The sequence below is a fragment of the Psammomys obesus genome, unplaced genomic scaffold, assembly GCF_907164565.1.
Source record: "Psammomys obesus unplaced genomic scaffold, mPsaObe1.curated_primary_1811, whole genome shotgun sequence".
NCBI classification, from domain to species: Eukaryota; Metazoa; Chordata; class Mammalia; order Rodentia; family Muridae; genus Psammomys; species Psammomys obesus.
This window is the reverse complement of record NW_026585580.1, coordinates 282,210-300,748: the sequence shown is the minus strand read 5'-3', so window position 1 is coordinate 300,748 and position 18,539 is coordinate 282,210. Positions and strand designations below refer to the sequence as shown.

Genomic DNA, 18,539 nt, shown 5'->3' with positions numbered 1-18,539 from the left:
TCAACCTTAGAAAAGAATAGGGCAGAAATAAAGACAAGAGGGGCAGGTGTCCTGGGAGAGGACGTGACAAATGGCTTTTCAGTTGTAACCAGCATTTCAAAGGACACCATAAATAGACAAAAAGAAAAAAAAAGGCAGGCATCAATGGCTAGGACAGAGAGTGAGAGCAACTCACACACTGAACACTGTCTAGAGAGTTTAGAAGAGGCAAACAAGAGGACAAACCGGGGATCCCGAGAACCAGCAAACCTGGATGACGTAAATCGGAAGATGTACCTGACAGGCTCTCAGGGGAGAACACCAGACTCTTGGCTCTCCAGATCAAAACAAGAGGTTTCAAAGGAAGATGGTGAAGAGTAACTAATACTGTATGTACACCAAACAAGCTAACTGTGGATGGGGAGGGGTCTGGAAACTGGACGTGGGCCAAATCTAGCTGAAGACTGCTCTTTATTCAGAAGGACCTATTGGAACACACCCTGTCCTGTTCATTTACCCTTGCCTGTGGCTGCTTTCATGCTGGAAGGGTGGGGCTGGGTATTTCCAGGAGATGCTGTGACTGAGTCACTCAGCGTCTTGAGTCTATACAAAGAAAAAAGCTTGCCCGCTTCTGCTCTAGGCCACAGCCCTCTATTGTCTCACATGTTTACTTAAGCCTGTGTTAATGTAAGGTCTAATGCAGGTGCAAGCTCAAATATCTGCTCAACTAATGAGGGAGACTGTTTTTAAAATGTTTTAACCACATTTCCTTATTACTTCACTATCTGTTGCTTCTTTTTTTGTTTGTTTTGTTGTTGCTCTTTGAGCCGGTTTCTCTGGGTAGCTGTGTAGCCCTGGCTGTTGGCCTCTGTACCAGGTGTACAGAAATCTACCTACCTCTGCCTCCAGAGTGTTTGCATCAAACCTGTACATCACCACAGCCTGACTGAGACTATTATGTTTGGAAACCAGCAATGATGTTCAAGAAAGTGATTCATGAAGAGTGTTTAGATTCTCATGCAATCGTGGAGAAAATGGTCAAAGCAAAGCAAAGCAAAGCAAAGCAGTAGCCTTGTGTTTAGAGAAGGTGACCGGAGGTGAGAAAGGACGGCCACATGGACATTTGGAAGTAAAGGTGGACCAACTGCAGGAGTGCCCGCTACAACCTTGTGTCTTACATTTGTTGGATATTTTCTTTTTCAGCTTACCTTTGTAATGCATATGGGTGTTAGCCTGCATGAATGTTTGTGTACCACATGCACGGAGTCAGAAGAGAACATCAGCAGTACTGTAACTGGCATTAAGGATAACTGAGCCACTGTGTGAGCTGCACTCAGGGCTGTCTGGAAGAACAACCAGTGCCCTTAATTGCTGAGCCATCCTTGAGACCTGGGTTTCACATTTGAACTGCAAAGTGAGTATCAAAGAGTGGGGCTTGAAGACCAGGGGAAGGGAAAAGAGAATACCTGGAGACATCTCCAAGGGAGAAAGGAAGGACTACAAGACTCACTGAGTGAACAGGGCACCCACCTGGGGCTGAAGGGCACCGACGAGCATGCTAAAGAAAGACAGACACAATCTACGTGTGTGTGTGTGTTCATGCTGGTCAAAAAGATAGATTTTGTGTACAAGTGGGCTTATGAGCCACATACATGTTTGTTTTTTTTTTAATCCTTAAATCTGAGTTCACAAAATTACAAAGAAAGGCCTGCAGAAATGGCTTAGTGGTGAAGAGCACTGGCTATTCTTTCAGAGGCTCCAGGTTCATTTCTGATCCCCACATGACTCAGAACCATCTACGACTCCATTCATAGGGGATCCCAGGCCTTCTTGTGGACTTTATGAGCAACAGGCACAAACACAGCGCCCAGACATTTATGCAGGCAAAACAGCCATACATAAAAAATAATTTTTTTTAATTGCAGAAGAGACTCCAGACTCCCTAAGAACCTCAAGCTGCAATCAGTAGTCAATTAATTTCCTGTGTGCTATGCTAATTTTCTGGTCCAGAGAAAATAATGGCTAGATGCTCCAAAATCCATCCTCTTGTAACTTATACCTGCCATAAAAATACATGATAAGTTTATTAAGATTAGTAGTTGAATAGAGGATGTGCACTTCCTATTGTAGGGTTTGTTATAGATTGGGGGGAAAAGCAAAGCACCAACGCTGGGAGGGCTTGAGACACAGGAGTGTGACATGAAGATTTATGTCATCTTCAAGCATTTCCTCATAGAGAACAAATGGGAGCATCAAAACAAGGATAGCGACAACTTTCTTAATCCCCAAACTTGCCCTTTCTCTTTGCTCTTGTTGGTACAGAGGTCTCAGGGCCCCTGGTGCACCTTTCCCTCATTGCCAAATATAAAATAAGATTTTGCCGGTAGGGTAGCATGCTTAAGCAAATAGCTCCCAGGCTCTGCGGGTATTTGCACAGCCGAATAGAAGGGGACCCTTTTGAGAAGTAGTTGAATTGAACACAGTGGCCATGCATACCAAGTGGGCCCTTAGTGCCCACCCTGCAGGCTTCCCTAGACAGCTTCCCTAGACAGCTGCGCTATTTCTTCAGTTCTCACAAACCAGGATGGAAGAATAGGGACGTAAAGGAGAAAGGGAGAGGGGAAAACCTTCGCCCCCGGTACCTGGATTAAGCCTCTTTCTGAACTGTATGAAATCACCTGCAAAGGATTAAAGTCCCCCCCCCCTTTTTTTTTGAGAAAAATCTCACAAGAGGCTGAGCAGGTTTATCATCAAGATGTGTGCCTTGGCTCTGTGTGACCTATGATACAGTAAGAATCCCTTTGGCCTTTCTGGGTCTGTGGTTTTAGTCAGCACTCCTTTTCTTCCTTGAAACGTTTATAATGCGCCTTATAAACCACCTTATGACCTCATTTAATAAAGAAGAGATCCATTTGCTCATCTACTTATCTACTTATTTTTGCAAAACTGGGGATTAAACACCAGACCTCATACATGCCAGGTGAAGTGTTCTACCTCTGAGCTGCATCTCCGGTCTCATTTTCACTCTATTTTTGAGACATGGTTTCATTAAGTTCTTCAGGCGTGCCTTGAAGCTGTGAGTAGCTAGGACCACAGGCCTTTTCCCTAAAGTCTGGCAGGGAGAGTTCTTTAGAGAAAATAATTGTACCAAAATATTCTTCCTTAATCTTTCAAATCCTTTGAGTAATGTGTTTTCAATAGCCAGCAAAATCAGATGTATACACTGTAGTAAATAAATATGATTAAATATTATTCTTAAATATGATTCTCTCCCAGAAGCCTGAGTCCTTCCTAGGGTATGTGTAACAGCTCTTTTTTCAAACCTCTCTCCTTTCTTCCCACTTTTTTACCCTTCTCCCCTCTCCTCTCTCTCCCTCCCTTTCCACTTCTCCCTCTCTGCTTCCTTTTGTCCTCCCTTTTCCTTCCCCCTCCCTCTCTTCACCCTCTCTCCCTCTCTCTGCCCTCTCCCTCCTTCTCCTCTCTTTCTTCCCTTCCCTTCCTCTTTCTGTCCCTCCTCTATGCCTTTGCTTAAATATGTATTGAAATATCTCCTTTCATAAACAAACCTCAACTTTGCTTCATACTGACTCGCCTAGAAATTCTTTCCATCAGTGTGTGGCTTTGTCTGCCCCTGAGCAGAGGTCCCTGAGGAAAACTCCTTGGGCCCCACATCAGGCAATGCTGAACTAATTCTCCTGCTCCGGTGGCACAAAGGCAATTTTCCTCCACATTTAACATCTTTGGAATTAAGATGCATTTTTCAACTGATGGTGAATATAGATTATAACTGGCCATATTTTTAGTGAATAAAATACTGTATCTTAATTTGGTGTTCATCTTCTTTATGCTCAATATATATCCTATATATTCAATAAAATAAAACATTCCACAAATTCTAGTTCCTACTCTACCCCACGCTAACCACAAACCATTAGAAGGGCTTGCCAAGCACATCCACCTTGCCCATTTGTGCCTACTGCCACAGGTTCTGACTTCCTGTCACCAAGATCAAAGTTTCAAAGAATAGTTCCTGAACCCCTGTGGGTTCATAAGACCCTTGTAACATTCTATAGAGTAAACAATAAGAGCACTGCTACTGTTTATCTCTTCACTCCTCTTTTCCCACAAGTGTACAAAAATTTTTCCAATATTACACAATAAATGATGCTTTTCCAGGCTGAGTTTAATAGCATTAAAAATTTGGCTGTCTCCTCTGAAGTAAAATATAGTTCTTCCCAATAATTGCCTTTGTTTGGAAAACAGAAAACATGGTTTCTGCAAAAACTGTTCTCTCTTTGTGGCTCAGTTCATAGTGTGCTTGACTAGCATGTGTGAGGTCCTGGATTCCATTCCAGCATCACATAAAACCAGGAGGTAGAGGCAGGAGGATAATAATTCTAGGTCAGCCTCAGATACATATTTATTTCAAAACTAGCCAGAATACATGCAGCCCTGTCTCAAAAAAACAAAAACAAGTTAACATTTATATTTTAAATATATTTTAAAAATATATTTTTTTAATTTTCAGTTATCTCCTCTAATATGCTAAATATAAACAGATTAAAAACTCTCTTTAGTAAAAGGCAAAAGATTTATACGATCTGAAGAGAAACCAGAAGCAGAAAGACACACATGGTATATACTCACTCATATAGACATATAATATAGGATAAACCTACTAAAATCTGTACATCTAAAGAAACTAATCAAGAGAGAGGACCCTGACTAAAATGCTCAGTCCCAATCCCAAAAGGCAAAGAGGAAGGACATCAGAAGAAGAAAACAGGAAACAAGCTAGGAACCTGCCACAGAGGGCCTCTGAAAGGCTCTACCCTGCAGATCACCAAAGCAGACACTGAGATTTATGGCCAACTGTTGGGCAGAGTGCATGGAATCTTATGTAAGAAGTGGGAAATAGTAAGATTTGGAGAGGACAGGAACCCCACATGGAGAGCAACAGAACCAGAAAATTTGAACACAGGGAACTTCCCAGAGACTCATACTCCAACAAAGTACCAGGCATGGAGATAACCTAGAACCCCTGCACAAATGTAGCCCATGGCAGTTTAGTGTCCAAGTGGGTTACATAGTAATGGGAAGAGGGACTGCCTCTGACATAAACTGATTGGCCTGCTCTTTGATCAGCTCCCCTTGAGTGGGGAGCAGCCTTACCAGGCCACAGAAGATGACAATGCAGCCACTCCTGATGTGATCTGATAGACTAAGATCAGAAGGAAGGAGAGGGGACCTCCCCTATCAGTGGACTTGGGGAGGGGCATTTGTGAAGAAGGGGGAGGGAGGATGGGATCGGGAGGGGAGGAGGGAAGGGCTTATGGGGGGGATACAAAGTGAATAAAGTGTAATTAATAAAAGTTTTTTAAAAACTCTCTTTAGGGTCCTGTAGTGGTTTGAAGTGCCCCTATGATGTAGGGTTTTTTTTTGTTTGTTTTGTTTTGTTTTTTTTGGTTGTTGACTCTTGACAACATCTGGGATTAACTAAAACCCAAGCAGCTGGGTACTCCATATTATTTAGTTAAGTCATTTGAAGTGGGAAGACTGTTTTTATTTATTTTTTTTATTGTATTTGTTTTGTTTTGTTTCAAGACAGGGTTTCTCTTGTGTAGCCTTCGCTGTCCTGGACTTGCTTTGTAGACCAGGCTGGCCTCTAACTCATAGAGATCCTCCTGCGTCTGCCTCCTTGAATGCTGGTATTCCTACTGTGTACCTCTGCACCAGGCTGGAAAAACCATTTCTAATATGTATCTTTTTTGTTTTGAGACGGGGTTTCTCTGTGTAGCCTCAGCTGTCCTAGAACTCACTCTGTAGACCAGGCTGGCCTCCATCTCAGAAATCTGCCTCCCTCTGTCTTCAGAGTGCTGGGAATAAAGCCATGTGCCATCACCACCTGGAAATTAATCTGGATCTTTTGAGGTAGGATTGACCTTCAGTCGGGGCCACACCTTCTGCTTACATCCCACATAAACGTCATTGAAAAAAGGAAGCTTGCTCTCTTTGCGTGCCTGACCTTGCTCTCCCTCACAAGTCTATTCCTTCACTGGCATTACAGCCTAGTTCTTTGGGATTCTGGTACATACAGAAGACAAGCCAAGATGATGGCTAGCCTCAAAAACTGAACAATTACTGGATTCTTGAATATTCTGTTGGTAGACTAGCTGAACCTCTCTGTAAGCCATTCTAATAAATCCCCTTCTCTCTCTGTCTCTCTGTCTCTCTGTCTCTCTGTCTCTCTCTCTCTCTCTCTATATATATATATATATATACACACACACACACACACCCATACATCTATGTAATATAGATAATGGATATATGTCTACAGACACACACATTTATATACATATATATTCTATAAGTTCTGTTCCTGTAGAGAACCCTGACTAGTACAGTTCCCCATAGGTTCACATATTTGATCACTTGGTCCCCAGCTTGTGGCACTGTTTGGGGAGGTTGTGGAACCTTTTTGAGGTGGAGCCTTGCTGGGGGACATACATCACTAGGGGTGGAGATTGTTTAGAGTTTTGTCCCACTTCCTGTTAATTCTTCTTGCTTGGAGCTTACATTTGAAGATGTGTCTTCTGTTCCTGCCACCATGTCTGCTGCTTCCTGCTTCCTGCTTCCTGCAATGCCTCCCCCACCCCCACAATAGACTTATCCCCCGGGAACTATAAGCCTAAAGAAACCCTTCTCTAAGTTGCTTAGTTCCAGTATATTTTACCACAGCAGCAGAGAAGTAACTATATAGGTCTACAGTATTCTTGTAAATGACGAGTGTTCTGAGACTACCGTTTTTTTTGGGTTTTTTGTTTGTTTGTTTGTTTTTTTTCCAGGACAATTGCGCTAGATAAACAATGCTTCTAACATAGCACCGATTTCTCTGCACTTGCTGGCTAAACCCCGTCCGCCCTCTCTCACACTGCAGCAACCCTGCCCATCTCTCACACATCTGTCACAGAGCTTTAACATACACCAACACCTTTTTTATTGTTTGAGCTAGGGTCTTGGCTGTGATACCCTCAAATTTGTAATAGCTCTGCCTTGGCCTCTTGGGATACGGGGATCAAAGGCAGCCAGCTTTTGTATTTTGTATTTTTCGCTTGTATTTTTTTTTTCCGTCTTAAACTAAACACAAAACAAAACTTTCAGCTGGCTGCGTCTCCTCTGCCAGCTACTGCACCATTTCTCTGTCCTCCTCTGAACAAACTTCCTCAAAAACACCATGTTACCCAGAGCACATCCCATTCTATTTTGCATCTTTTTTTTTTTTTTTTTTGAGTTTTCTTACCTGATCTAGCCCTGCTGAACACTCTCCTCACTGAAGTCCTCTGTTTCTGGAGTAATGCTAACATACATCTGATACAATTTTTTTTTCTCCTAAATATCAAATATATTCTAAACCCAAATCTGTACCGCACCACCCTAACAAACCCCTTTACACACAGCTCCCATCTTCCCCATCTCAGTTGACAGTAAGCCCTTCCTGATGCTCAGGCCCCAATCTTAGAATCTTCCTTAACTCTTAAATTCTCTCACATCCCCTGGGTGACTTAGCTTTTGTCACACTGGTTCAGCCAATCAGATCATGTCCTCACTTGTCTTACTTCATGCTCAGTGGCCATCTCCTACAATATTTTTTTTATTTCTACTTACTTATTTAATTCTTCTTTCATATAGTACATTCAAACTGAAGTTTCCCCTCCCTGGCCTGTTTCTAATCTCCCTCCCCATCTCTCTCTCCCTTCCCTTCCACTGCCTCTCAATCTCACGTTGCTCAGGCTGGCCTCAGGTGCCCCATGTAGCTAAGGCTGGCCTTGAAACCCTTGGTCCTCCTGCATCTACCTCACAAAGGCTAGAATTGGGTGTGCACCACCTCATGTGGTCCTGACTGACTTATTAACTCGGCAGGCAGGATGGTCCTCTAAAAGTACATGACAAACCCTGCTATTCTCTTACTCAGAAATTCACAATGGATCTCTGCTTCATTGGGGAAAAGTTGTTATCTTCCCCAGTACCCAGTGGATCTTAGGAAATCCAGCTCCTTGTTAATTTTCTTCCTGTTTTTTGTTTGTTCTTGTTAATTCTCTTTTCAGCCTATATCTCTCCTGTTCTCACTCCTCCTCCCAGGTACTCTCACTGGTCTGTTTCTCAAAGTTGCTCAAGCATGCTGGGCTGAGCATGTTACCTGGGCAGGCCTCTGTGCTCACCAATCCCACACCCTGCAAAGCTCCTGTACACATCTACCCAGAGAGCTCCCTTCCCTCAAGGGTTTGCTTGGTGTTGCCCTCTAAGGTGTCGTCCCTTCTGCCAGGCAAGGGCAAACCACTGCCAACCTCTGTAAATGCTTGCTACCTACATTTTCTTCCTTTTTGTATGGTATCTTTTCTTTCTTCCTTTTTGTATGGTATTATCATTGGTTTTACTGTATGATAAACTTGTATTACTCTCTATCAGTTCCTGTTTAGGTCAGTCTAGAAAGCGCAATTTCATATCTACTTTGTTTACTGCTAAGACCACTGGCCTAGTGATAATATCTGAAGCAGACATGATAGGTGTTCATTCAGTAATTAATTTGCTACAAGGATGAAAACTGGAAAACTTCTAGGATAGTAGTTATTATGCTGAGCCTAAAACAACCTTCCAGGTTTGCCCAAAAACTTCTATCTGGTAAAGGAAAGTTGAAACTCTAAGATATGATTATGCATTTATTTCAACAAGAATTACTTTCTAGGGGCCTGCAGAGATGGCTCAGTGGGCCAGAATGCTTGCTGTGTGAGCATGTGGGTTTGGGAGGTCAGGTTGCAGCACACACACACACACACACAAATGAAACAAACAAACACACAAAAACCTTGGTGTGGCTACAGTTCAACTCCAGTGCTGTGAGGAACAGACACTGGAGAACCACTGGGTTGATGGCCACCAGTGTAGATCCAGATACAGTGAGAGACTCTACCTCAAAGAAATAGGGCAGACTGTGATACAAGTTAGCAGTCTCCTCTGGCCTCTGCGCATGAGTGAACAAGCATGCGCACCTGTGCACACATGTACAAATACACCTACAGTACACACAGAGAGAAACTGCTTCCTCAATATCCTGCCGGGGCCCAATCCTGACCCTAGGCAGTCAGACATACTTTTCTGGTTTCTGTTCTGGTTCTGGTTTTGGTTCTGGTGCGGGAGCATTCTGCTTTTGGACAAGTTTCTCGATTGAGGCGAGGGCTTCCGGGGAGTACTGGGAGGCATTGCTCTCCATGTATTTTAGGACGTACTCATCTGCATCGAGGATGACGAACCGATGGCCAAACACTGAGGAGAGAGCAACGTCACACTTAAGTCAGCTTTTCGTGCAATCAGGGATAAAATAACGTTAACCCTCTAGCAATAAATCCACAGGTGAGCCCTTGTGACCCAGACTAGTGAAGATGTTTTGTTTTGTTTCAGTGACACAAGGTATGTCTACAAAGCACTGGCTGTCCTGGAACTCACTCTATAGACCAGGATGGCCTTGAAGTCACAGAGAACCTCCTGCCTCTGCCTCTGCTTCCAAAGTTCCTGGATTAAAGCTGTGAACCATCACAGCCAGCCAGACTAGTGCATTTTGAACAGCTGTAAATGGTGGTTTCCTTGTGTTAACATTTAACAAATGGAGCCAATATATGCAACACTGTAATGTCAACAAGTGCAGTCAAGTTACCTTTTAATTAGTAAGCAAGGGGATTAAGAAATGCAGTTGTATTAGCACCATCTTGGTCAGAACACAGCCAAAGACCTTTTATAAAGCTAAAGAATGCATCAAGTCACAGCAATAAAGATTCCATTTCCAAGCCAACAGGAAACTCTGAGCTTACCCTCAACCACAGCACCGATGTAGAAGTCACTCGGTCCATAGTAGATGGGGTTGTCAACAGGAGAGAATGATTTAATAACTTTAGTCCTGCCCAGGAATTTGCCCCCAATGATACCAGAATTTCGAACAGGGGGCTCAAAGATACTGATCATATCACTGGCAAGAAAATAGGAGAAGACAAATCGACGGTCTTTGTCTTCTGGGATGGGGGATTCCTAGAAAGACGAAGAAAAGAGAAGATCAAGGTTTATGAGCTTTCCAGGAACCCGCAAATGAAACCAAGCTGGGTTCATGTAAACACGCATGTATTGAGGGACTGGGCTGGGACGGACAGGCTTTGTCCCAGGAAAGCCTGTGAGGGAAGCCATCCGAACTCAACTTCAGTTGATTGCTGCCTTGGGGGAATATAGACCCCGTGTTAGTAGATCTTCTGGTTTTTGTGTTTATATTTAAGAAGCCATGGCTTTACACTGTTGATTTGAGAGTCCAAATACAGAAAGGAAGAACTTCAGCAACTCACAAAAGAGGTGATAGGATGCAGAAAAGAGTCACAAGGACAAGGCAATGGGAAGAAACCGGGCCGAGCACAGCCCCAGTCACGTGGCTCCCCAGCAGGAGGAAGAGCCTCACCCAGAAGGTGAGCCAGAAACATGACAAGCCTACAGCCTGAAGGCTCAAATACAATACAGAGGACTCCCCAGCTCAGAGGGCTGGACACACTTTTGAGAATCCATGGTTTTGTTTTGATTTTTTTAAAGCATTTTTTAAAATTTATTTATTTATTATTAATTATAGTTTATTCACTTTGTATCCCAACTGTAGCTACCTCCCTCATCGCCTCCCAAATCTACCCTCCCTGTCTTCTCCCCTCATGCCCCTCTCCCAGTCCACTGATAGGGGAGGTCCTCCTCCCCTTCCATCTGATCTTAGTCTATCAGGTATCATCAGGACTGGCTGCATTGTCTTCCTCTGTGGCCTGGTAAAGCTGCTCCCCGCTCAGGCGTGGGGAGGTCAAAGAGCTAGCCACTGAGTTCATGTCAGAGACAGTCCCTGTTCCCATTACTAGGACACCCACTTAGACACTGAGCTGGCATGGGCTACATCTGCGCAGGGATTCTAGGTTATCTCCATGCATGGTCCTTGGTTGGAGAATCAGTCTCAGAAAAGATCCCTGTGCACAGATTTTTTTTTCTCTCTCCTTGTGTCACTCCTGTCTTCTCCAGGTCTTTCTATCTCCCTCTTCTTTCATAAGATTACCTGCACTCTGCCCAAAGTTTGGCTATGAGTCTCAGCCTCTGCTTTAATAACCTGCAGGGTAGAGTCTCTGAAAAAACATTTGGCAAAATCCAACACCCCCTCATGTTTTAAAGTCCTGGAGAGATCAGGGATACAAGGCACATACCTAAACATAGTAAAGGCAATATACAGCAAGCCTATAGCCAACATGAAACTAAATGGAGACAAACTTAAATCAATCCCACTGAATCCATAGTTTTAAAACAGGGACATGGAGGCGCACACCATTAATCCCAGCACGAGGAGTGGGTGGGCAAAGTAGATGGATCTCTGTGAGTTTGAGCCCAGCCTGGTCTACAGAGCTAGTTCTAGGACAGCTAATGCTTCAAAAAGAAACTGTCTCAAAACAAAGCAAAACAAAACAAACCACCATCAACAAAAATAACTGAGCTTATCTAGGGATCTGAGAACGGGGAACAGACACAAGTATGGGGCCTGAGTCACCTTGCCACAGCTCTAGGGAGAAAGACAGCTCCAATGAGCAGCTGTGGGGAGTAGGAAGATGGATGTTGAACACCCAAAAAAGTACAGGTGATAAGAGGTTCAACTGAGGCCAAAAGGTTGACAGGGAAAATAGCTCCACCCCTGCAGATCTCATCAACTGAAAAGTCTGTGTAGCCTTGAGCCTCAGATCAGGAAATGGATCGATATCTGGGGTCACCTCTCTGCTGTGAGGTTCACTGCTGGAGAGTCCAAGGACTCCGACATTCAGTGACCTATTCACACAGCCATGTCCCTTCCAGAGAGTGACTGTGTGGCTTTTCTGTTGCTGTGATAAAACACCATGAACAGGGCAACTTATGGAAGAGTCTGCTTTCGGCTCATGGTTCTAGAGCATTAGGACTGATGATGGGGTAGAGGGGGCAGCAGCTGGAGTAGCTACAGAGGGATCACATCTCTAGCTCCATCCCCAATCTGCTGAGGCACACTTCCTCCAGCAAGGCTATACCTCCTAACACCCCCCCCCCCACACACACAATGCCAACAACTGGGGACCAAGTATGTGAATGTTCATGACTTACTGGGCACATCTCATTCAAATGACCACAGAGGTCAGTACTTAGGGGCCTGGGAAGTGTGGGAGGGGTCTTCTGCCAGTGCAGGGCTCAGTACTGTGCAGAGGGTGCCTTCTCTACTCCTAAGGCACTTAGAATCCACTCACAGCTCCAGTATTAACGACTGTTGGGTTATTTTTGTTTCCCTCTCCCTCACACAGCTCTAGCTGGAAACTCCTGAACAAGGCTGAGCATAACGTGTGCTAGCAGGCTTGCCTCCCTTGTTCCTAATAGTAAGAATATTTTCTCAACATTTCATCACTCTGTATGCTATTCACAGTAGAGTTTATAGGTATATATGATTTTAAAATTCCCTTTAATCTCCATTTCTCAAGAGAGTTGTTTTAAAATGTAAAGGATAGGGTTTTTTAATTAAATTTTTATTTTTTATATTTTATTCACTATGTATCCCAGCTGTAGCCCCCTCCCTCATTCCCTTCCAATCTCACCCTCCATCTTTCATCTCCTCAATCCCCCTCTCTAAGTCCACTGATAGGGGAGGTCCTCCTCCCCTTCCATCTGACCCTAGCTTATCAGGTCTCTTCAGGACTGGCTACATTGTCCTCCTCTGTGGCCTGGCTAGGTTGCTCCTCCCTTGGGGGAGGGGGTGGTCAAAGAGCCAGGCACTGAGTTCATATTAGAGACAGTCCCTGTTTCCATTACTAGGAAATCCACTTGAAGACTGAGCTGCCATGGGCTACATCTGTGCAGGGGTTCTAAGTTATATCCATGCATGGTCCTTAGTTGGAGTATCAGTCTCAGAAAAGACCCCTGTACTCAGATTTTTTGGTTCCTTGTGGAGCTCCTGTCCTCTCTGGGTCCCATTATCTCCCACTTCTTTCATAAGATTCCCTGCACTCTGCCCAAAATTAGGTTAAGAGTCTCAGCTTTGATACACTGCAGAGTAGAGTCTTTCAGACTCCCTCTGTGGTAGGCTTCTGTCCTATTTCCCATTTTCTCCTTCTTCCAATGTCCATCCTGTTTTCTTTCTGAGTGAGGATTGATCATCTTACCCAGGGACCTCCTTCTTGCTTAGCTTCTTTAGGTGTTTAAAGGATAGTTTTTACCAACTGTTTTTGAGACCTATTTTGCAATTTCATCCTCAAAATATATTTCAAAACTATATATTCAACATACATCTCAAAAAAATTAGTTGGTTTTTTTTTTTTTGGAGAGAGTTGTTTTTCATTCTCTGTTGAAATCCTTATTTATTTTCTTTACCCCCTTAAATATAACAAACACATCTCTTTTAAGCTTGAGTTTGATTTTGAACTTAAATTTGTTTCTAAGCTTCATGCTTTTAAATCACTTGCTATATATCAAAGGTAGTGTGTAGAGCTAGAAAGATAGCTTGGAAGTTAAGAGCACTGGTCGTTCTTCCAGAAGACCTGGGTTTAATTTCCAGCAACCACGTGGTGGCTCACAGCCTTTACAACCATCTGTAACTCCACTTGCAGAATCTAACACCCTCTTTTGGCCTCCTGGACACCAGGCATACATGTGGTACATTGTGGGGTCCCTGCAGGGCTTTGGGGCAGCAGAAAGTTGTCAACAAAGAGACTGTTCACCCACCTTAGATACTAGTGCTTGGCCCAAAACTTCGAAAGCTTGACATCAGTTTATTTATTTTAGCCATATTTAAGTACAGCATAATTTTGGTAAAGGTTTTCTGATAACAATTAACTCAGTTTCCTAAGTACAGCAAAGCTTAAGACATGTTTATGCTGAAGCTCTTTATAAAATGCATATGGCTTTGTCCATAAGATGAGTTCTGTTGACTTAGCAACAATTCCCAAAATAAGGGTCTAAGCAGAACGACGGAGGTAAATACAATGCCTGTAGGAGTCAAGATTTGGCTCTAAGACAACATAGAAGTCACTTAGGCTGTTGTAAAGTGCAAATCATATCTCTCACAAGATGAGTTTTATGACTTAGAAGTAGTACTTGAGGTTTTATGGGGAAAGAGTCTGAGAGAAACAAAAACATAAATTCTAGGGGATATGCGTGGAGTTTGTGATCAACAGATAGTAAAGAATTACCAGGTTGTAAACTACATCCATTCCCAGCATTCTAGGAGGAAGACAGGTTAAACTTGTTTTTTGTTTGTTTGTTTGTTTGTTTTGCTTTCTACTGTGCACAAACATACAGGTAGGCAAAACATTCATATACATAAAATAATTTTTAAGTGTCAAAAGGCAGTGTATTAATCTAGTATAATTCAACTTTTATACTTAATATAAAACGTAAACTTGTAGATATCATAGCAAGTGCTAAAATTTGGTAAGACATAGTTTCTACTGTTTAGGAAATATACTCTCGAAACGTCTGTCAATCATGACTCAAATATGTTATAGAAATTTGCAGTTTCTTAACAGACAAAATGGATGCAAATTTTGAGGCACAGACGGGAGACATTATAGCTCTAGGAACAGCTCATGGGGAGTTGGGAATTGAGCTAGGTCTTGGTTCAGAAGCACTATAGTTAGTACTGCCCAGCTTTCCTGAAGAGACTGCGTGATTCTGACACTGTCACCCTATGGACAAAATGGACAGTTGTCCAACGTACTGAGAAGACAGCATCTGAGTATATAAAAATCGCCTCACCAGTGAAGCCAGGTAGCGGAGCACCTTGTTGTCATTTGTCAGCATTTTAATGATGTCTTTTCTGGGAGCTTTGGGGACGAGAGCAAAGCAATTCTGAGCAGAGTCTTCAATCAGCCCATAGCCATTATATGGAGGCAACTCCTGGAGATAAACAAGAAAAACGAAGGGTTTTGGTGTTAACGTCACTCTGAGTTAGGTCAGAGTAAGGTCATTGTGAGTGTCCGGGCTAGTGGTGGTAATGTCGTGCTAGAGTCACTGTGAGTGTCTTCTTAGAGGTCAGCTCAGAAACACATACTCAAAAGCAACTTCTGAAGATTGCAAATTCACAGGTTACGTGGGTTACGTAATCAAACCTTGTCTCGAAAATAAATAAATAAACATCAACAAACTACAAGACATATGAAAAAACTAGGAAATTAGCACATTTAAAGGGAAAAACAAACAAATGTTATCTCTGAAAAAGACATAGGGGAGGTGTACTCAACAATGGCTTTAAACGACTGTCTTATGCCCCTCCTCCAGTCCCATATAAGGGAGGTCCTCCTCCCCTTCCATCTGACCATAGTCTACCAGGTCTCATCAGGACTGGCAAACTAATCTAAGAGTAAGTGTTATTATAATGTTGGGCTGTAATGCCAGAGTGTCTCTTCTATGTAATTTAACAGAGCCAGAGCTCTAGCTAGGTAGTAAAATACTTGTCTGCCGTGTGCAATGTCCCAGGTTTGATGGTCACCATTAAAAACAAGACAAAACATAAAACCTTCATGATATGGGAAACGAACTGACTTTAAAGAAGTGGGGAAACTACTCGGATCTACAAAATACACTTTTATTTAGTACCATTGAACTAGATACTTTAAAATAGTTAAGATAATATGCTGTGTGCATTTGAACATAATTCAGAACTTGGAAAATGCTGGGTGGTGGTGCTACACACCTTTAATCCTAGCACTCAGGAAGCAGAGGCAGGTGGAGATCTTTGAGTTTAAGGCCAGCCTGTTCTACAGAGCGACCAGGACAGTGAAGGCTACACAGAGAAACCCTGTTTCAACAACAATAACAAAAATTAAAACATTTTAAAACTAATATAAGCTTTGCTATAAAAGTAAAAATGAGAGCTGCCAAAGGTCACCAGAAGGAAGTTCTCTGGCCGCCCCCTTACTTTCTACCTTCATATTCCCACAAAGGGAAACAGTGCCCACAAAAAGTATAGCAGCCATTTGTCAGCTATTTCTTAGCCTTTATAAGCAGAGGCTATGTATAGAACTGTAGATACTTATTCACGGAAAATATGCTATGAACATTTCCCACATTAATATGCATACACTTACGCCACCTTTTACAGGCCTTACAATTTTCTACTAGTATGGGTAGATGTATTTTGTCAACCTCATTCTTCATCCTGTATAAAGCATGTATTCCTTGATAGTCCTCAAAGCATATTTTGTAGACCAAAGATAAACAATATTCTAAAGAATGAAAATGACAACAAACAGCACTTCAGAAAGGCCATTCTGACTGACTTTGCTATCAACAGTATACGGAAATTGCCTTTTCGTGAGACGAACACTAGGTACTGAAAATCTTAAAGACTGAGCAGATTATAAAACCTCTTTATTGTCACTCTGATTATCGCTAGACTGTGGCCTTTTTCATATGGTGATGTGCTCTTTGTATGTCTTCTTTTGTGAGCCTCTATCATCTTGAGGTCATCGGTTTTTATTGCATTCTTCCCTTCGGTTTCTACATTTTTTTTCTTAGCACATCCGGCACTTCTGTTCCATTACCTGTTTTACAGGAGGTGGCTCCCGCTTGCTCACATCGATGCACGGTAAATCGGACATTCCAAACTTTTCTTTGTAGTACTGGCGGGTGAATGGGTCACAGTCATAAATGAAGAAGGTCCTCCCAAGGATGGTGAGAGACTTCCCCACGATGAAGTCCTTGGCGGTGTACCACTCCAACACCTCTTGATCAGAGATTTCCAGCACACACTGAGGGAAGTCCTCTAAGAGGAGATGGGGTTAGAGAGAAGAAGGAGGAAACAATAGGAAGAAAGCTTGGCACAGGAGCTGGGTATCCTTAAGGGCTGGCTCTGATTAAGAGTTGAGTACCCCCTGATTTGGCATAAGGCTGTATTTTTCAATCTTTTGACAGAATACATAAATACTATACAAGATATTTTTCAGAAAATCTCTCTTCTACACCCACCTGTCCCTATCACCACAAACCTCAAAGATCCACAGAATTAATGTTTAGTCATATAAAGCACATAAGAGAGTTTGTTCTGAAAGGGATCTAAGTCACTTGGTTCCAACTCATCACCCAATTTTATACCCACCCAACAACTATTAGGGACTACCTGTCCAGAAAGTGCACTGCTAGCCACTGAGGTTACACAATTAATTGTGCAAGAACAACTCCTGTCTTGTGGAGAAAAATGTCTGTTTGCTGAGATAGACCATAAAATAATAACACAGATACTGGGTCATCCTCCCACCCCCACGCCACCACTGCTATGAGGAGAATATTTGACTCAGGCGTACACATGACGCAGGGACACAGACAATGAGATAATTATAACTGGACAAATCTTGCATTTAGAAATAAGCCCGGTACTCAGTAACTTATTTCAAATGGATTTAACGAAGCGTGGCCTCCATGGACATCGCAGAAGCCAGTCTGCCCTGGTGGGTCCATGTTCCGTAACTATAACCAGAGCTGAAATGCATGGACCCAGAAACAGGGCAGGATGGGGGGGGGAGACGGAATTTCTAAGTTATGATAAGTAAATGCTCACTTAGCAACCCTTTCAGTTTCCCAGCACATCCATTAAAAACATAAAAATTGTACGTACTGGCCAGGGGTGGTAGCACACAGCTTTAAACCCAGCACCCTGGAGGCAGAGGCAGGTGGATCTTTATAAAGTTGAGGCCAGACTGGTCTACAAATTGATTCTAGAACAGTCTGCCAGGGCTGTTACACAGAGACACCCTGTGTTGAACCCCCACAAACTGTACGTATTAATGGGTACCATTAGACGTTTTGATACATGTATATGTTATATAGTGATTGAATCAGGTTAAAAAATGTGTTGATGTTTCATTTCTCTCCAGTAAAAATGGTCAAAATCTCTTGGTTTTCATGTTTTGTTTGGTTTTGTCTCGTCCTGTTTGAGACAGGGCCTTATTATGTAGCAAAGGCTTTCCTTGAAAGCCTCAAGCCCACTGTGGGCTAGCACAGGTGTGTTAGCTGCCCTAGCTTTTTTAAATATACCGTATGTCCTTGTGGTCTATAGCCATGTTGTTGTGCTGTAGCACTAGCCGATTTCTTCCCATCCTTCCTCTCTACTTCTCTGTTCCTCTATGTGTGTGTGTGTATAGTATGTAGGTGTACATATTTGCATGCATGCTTGTAGGTGCACATTCATGTGTGTGTGCACTATCTCATGGGAGCCAGGGGTTAACATCAGATGTATCCCTTGATTGCTCTCCACCTTATTTTTGAGATGAGGTGTCTCACCCATTCTGGAGATTACTAGCTAACTAGGCCAATGAGTTCTGAGAATCTGCCTGCTTCCTACTACCCAGCCCTGGGGATACAGGCGGGGTTAGCTGTGTTGCACCCACTAGGATTACTAATTTTGAATACACGTTTATCTAACTGTTAGGCAAGTGTCCTTTTTTTTTAAAAAAAAAAAAAGCATTTATCTATCTATCTATCTATCTATCTATCTATCT

General features: G+C 42.8%; 1 protein-coding gene across 1 annotated transcript in view; it reads right to left on the bottom strand.

Annotated features, from left to right (window-relative positions):
* The window catches only part of Efhc1 (EF-hand domain containing 1), a 37,913-nt gene that overhangs the window by 3,650 nt on the left and 15,724 nt on the right, over positions 1–18,539 (bottom strand). The window contains exons 6-9 of the mRNA XM_055605833.1: positions 16,587–16,807; positions 14,800–14,940; positions 9,846–10,059; positions 9,132–9,303 (exon numbers count right to left, since the gene is read on the bottom strand). Of these exons, the coding sequence (XP_055461808.1) occupies positions 9,132–9,303; positions 9,846–10,059; positions 14,800–14,940; positions 16,587–16,807 (748 nt within the window). The remainder of the gene's footprint in view (positions 1–9,131; positions 9,304–9,845; positions 10,060–14,799; positions 14,941–16,586; positions 16,808–18,539) is intronic.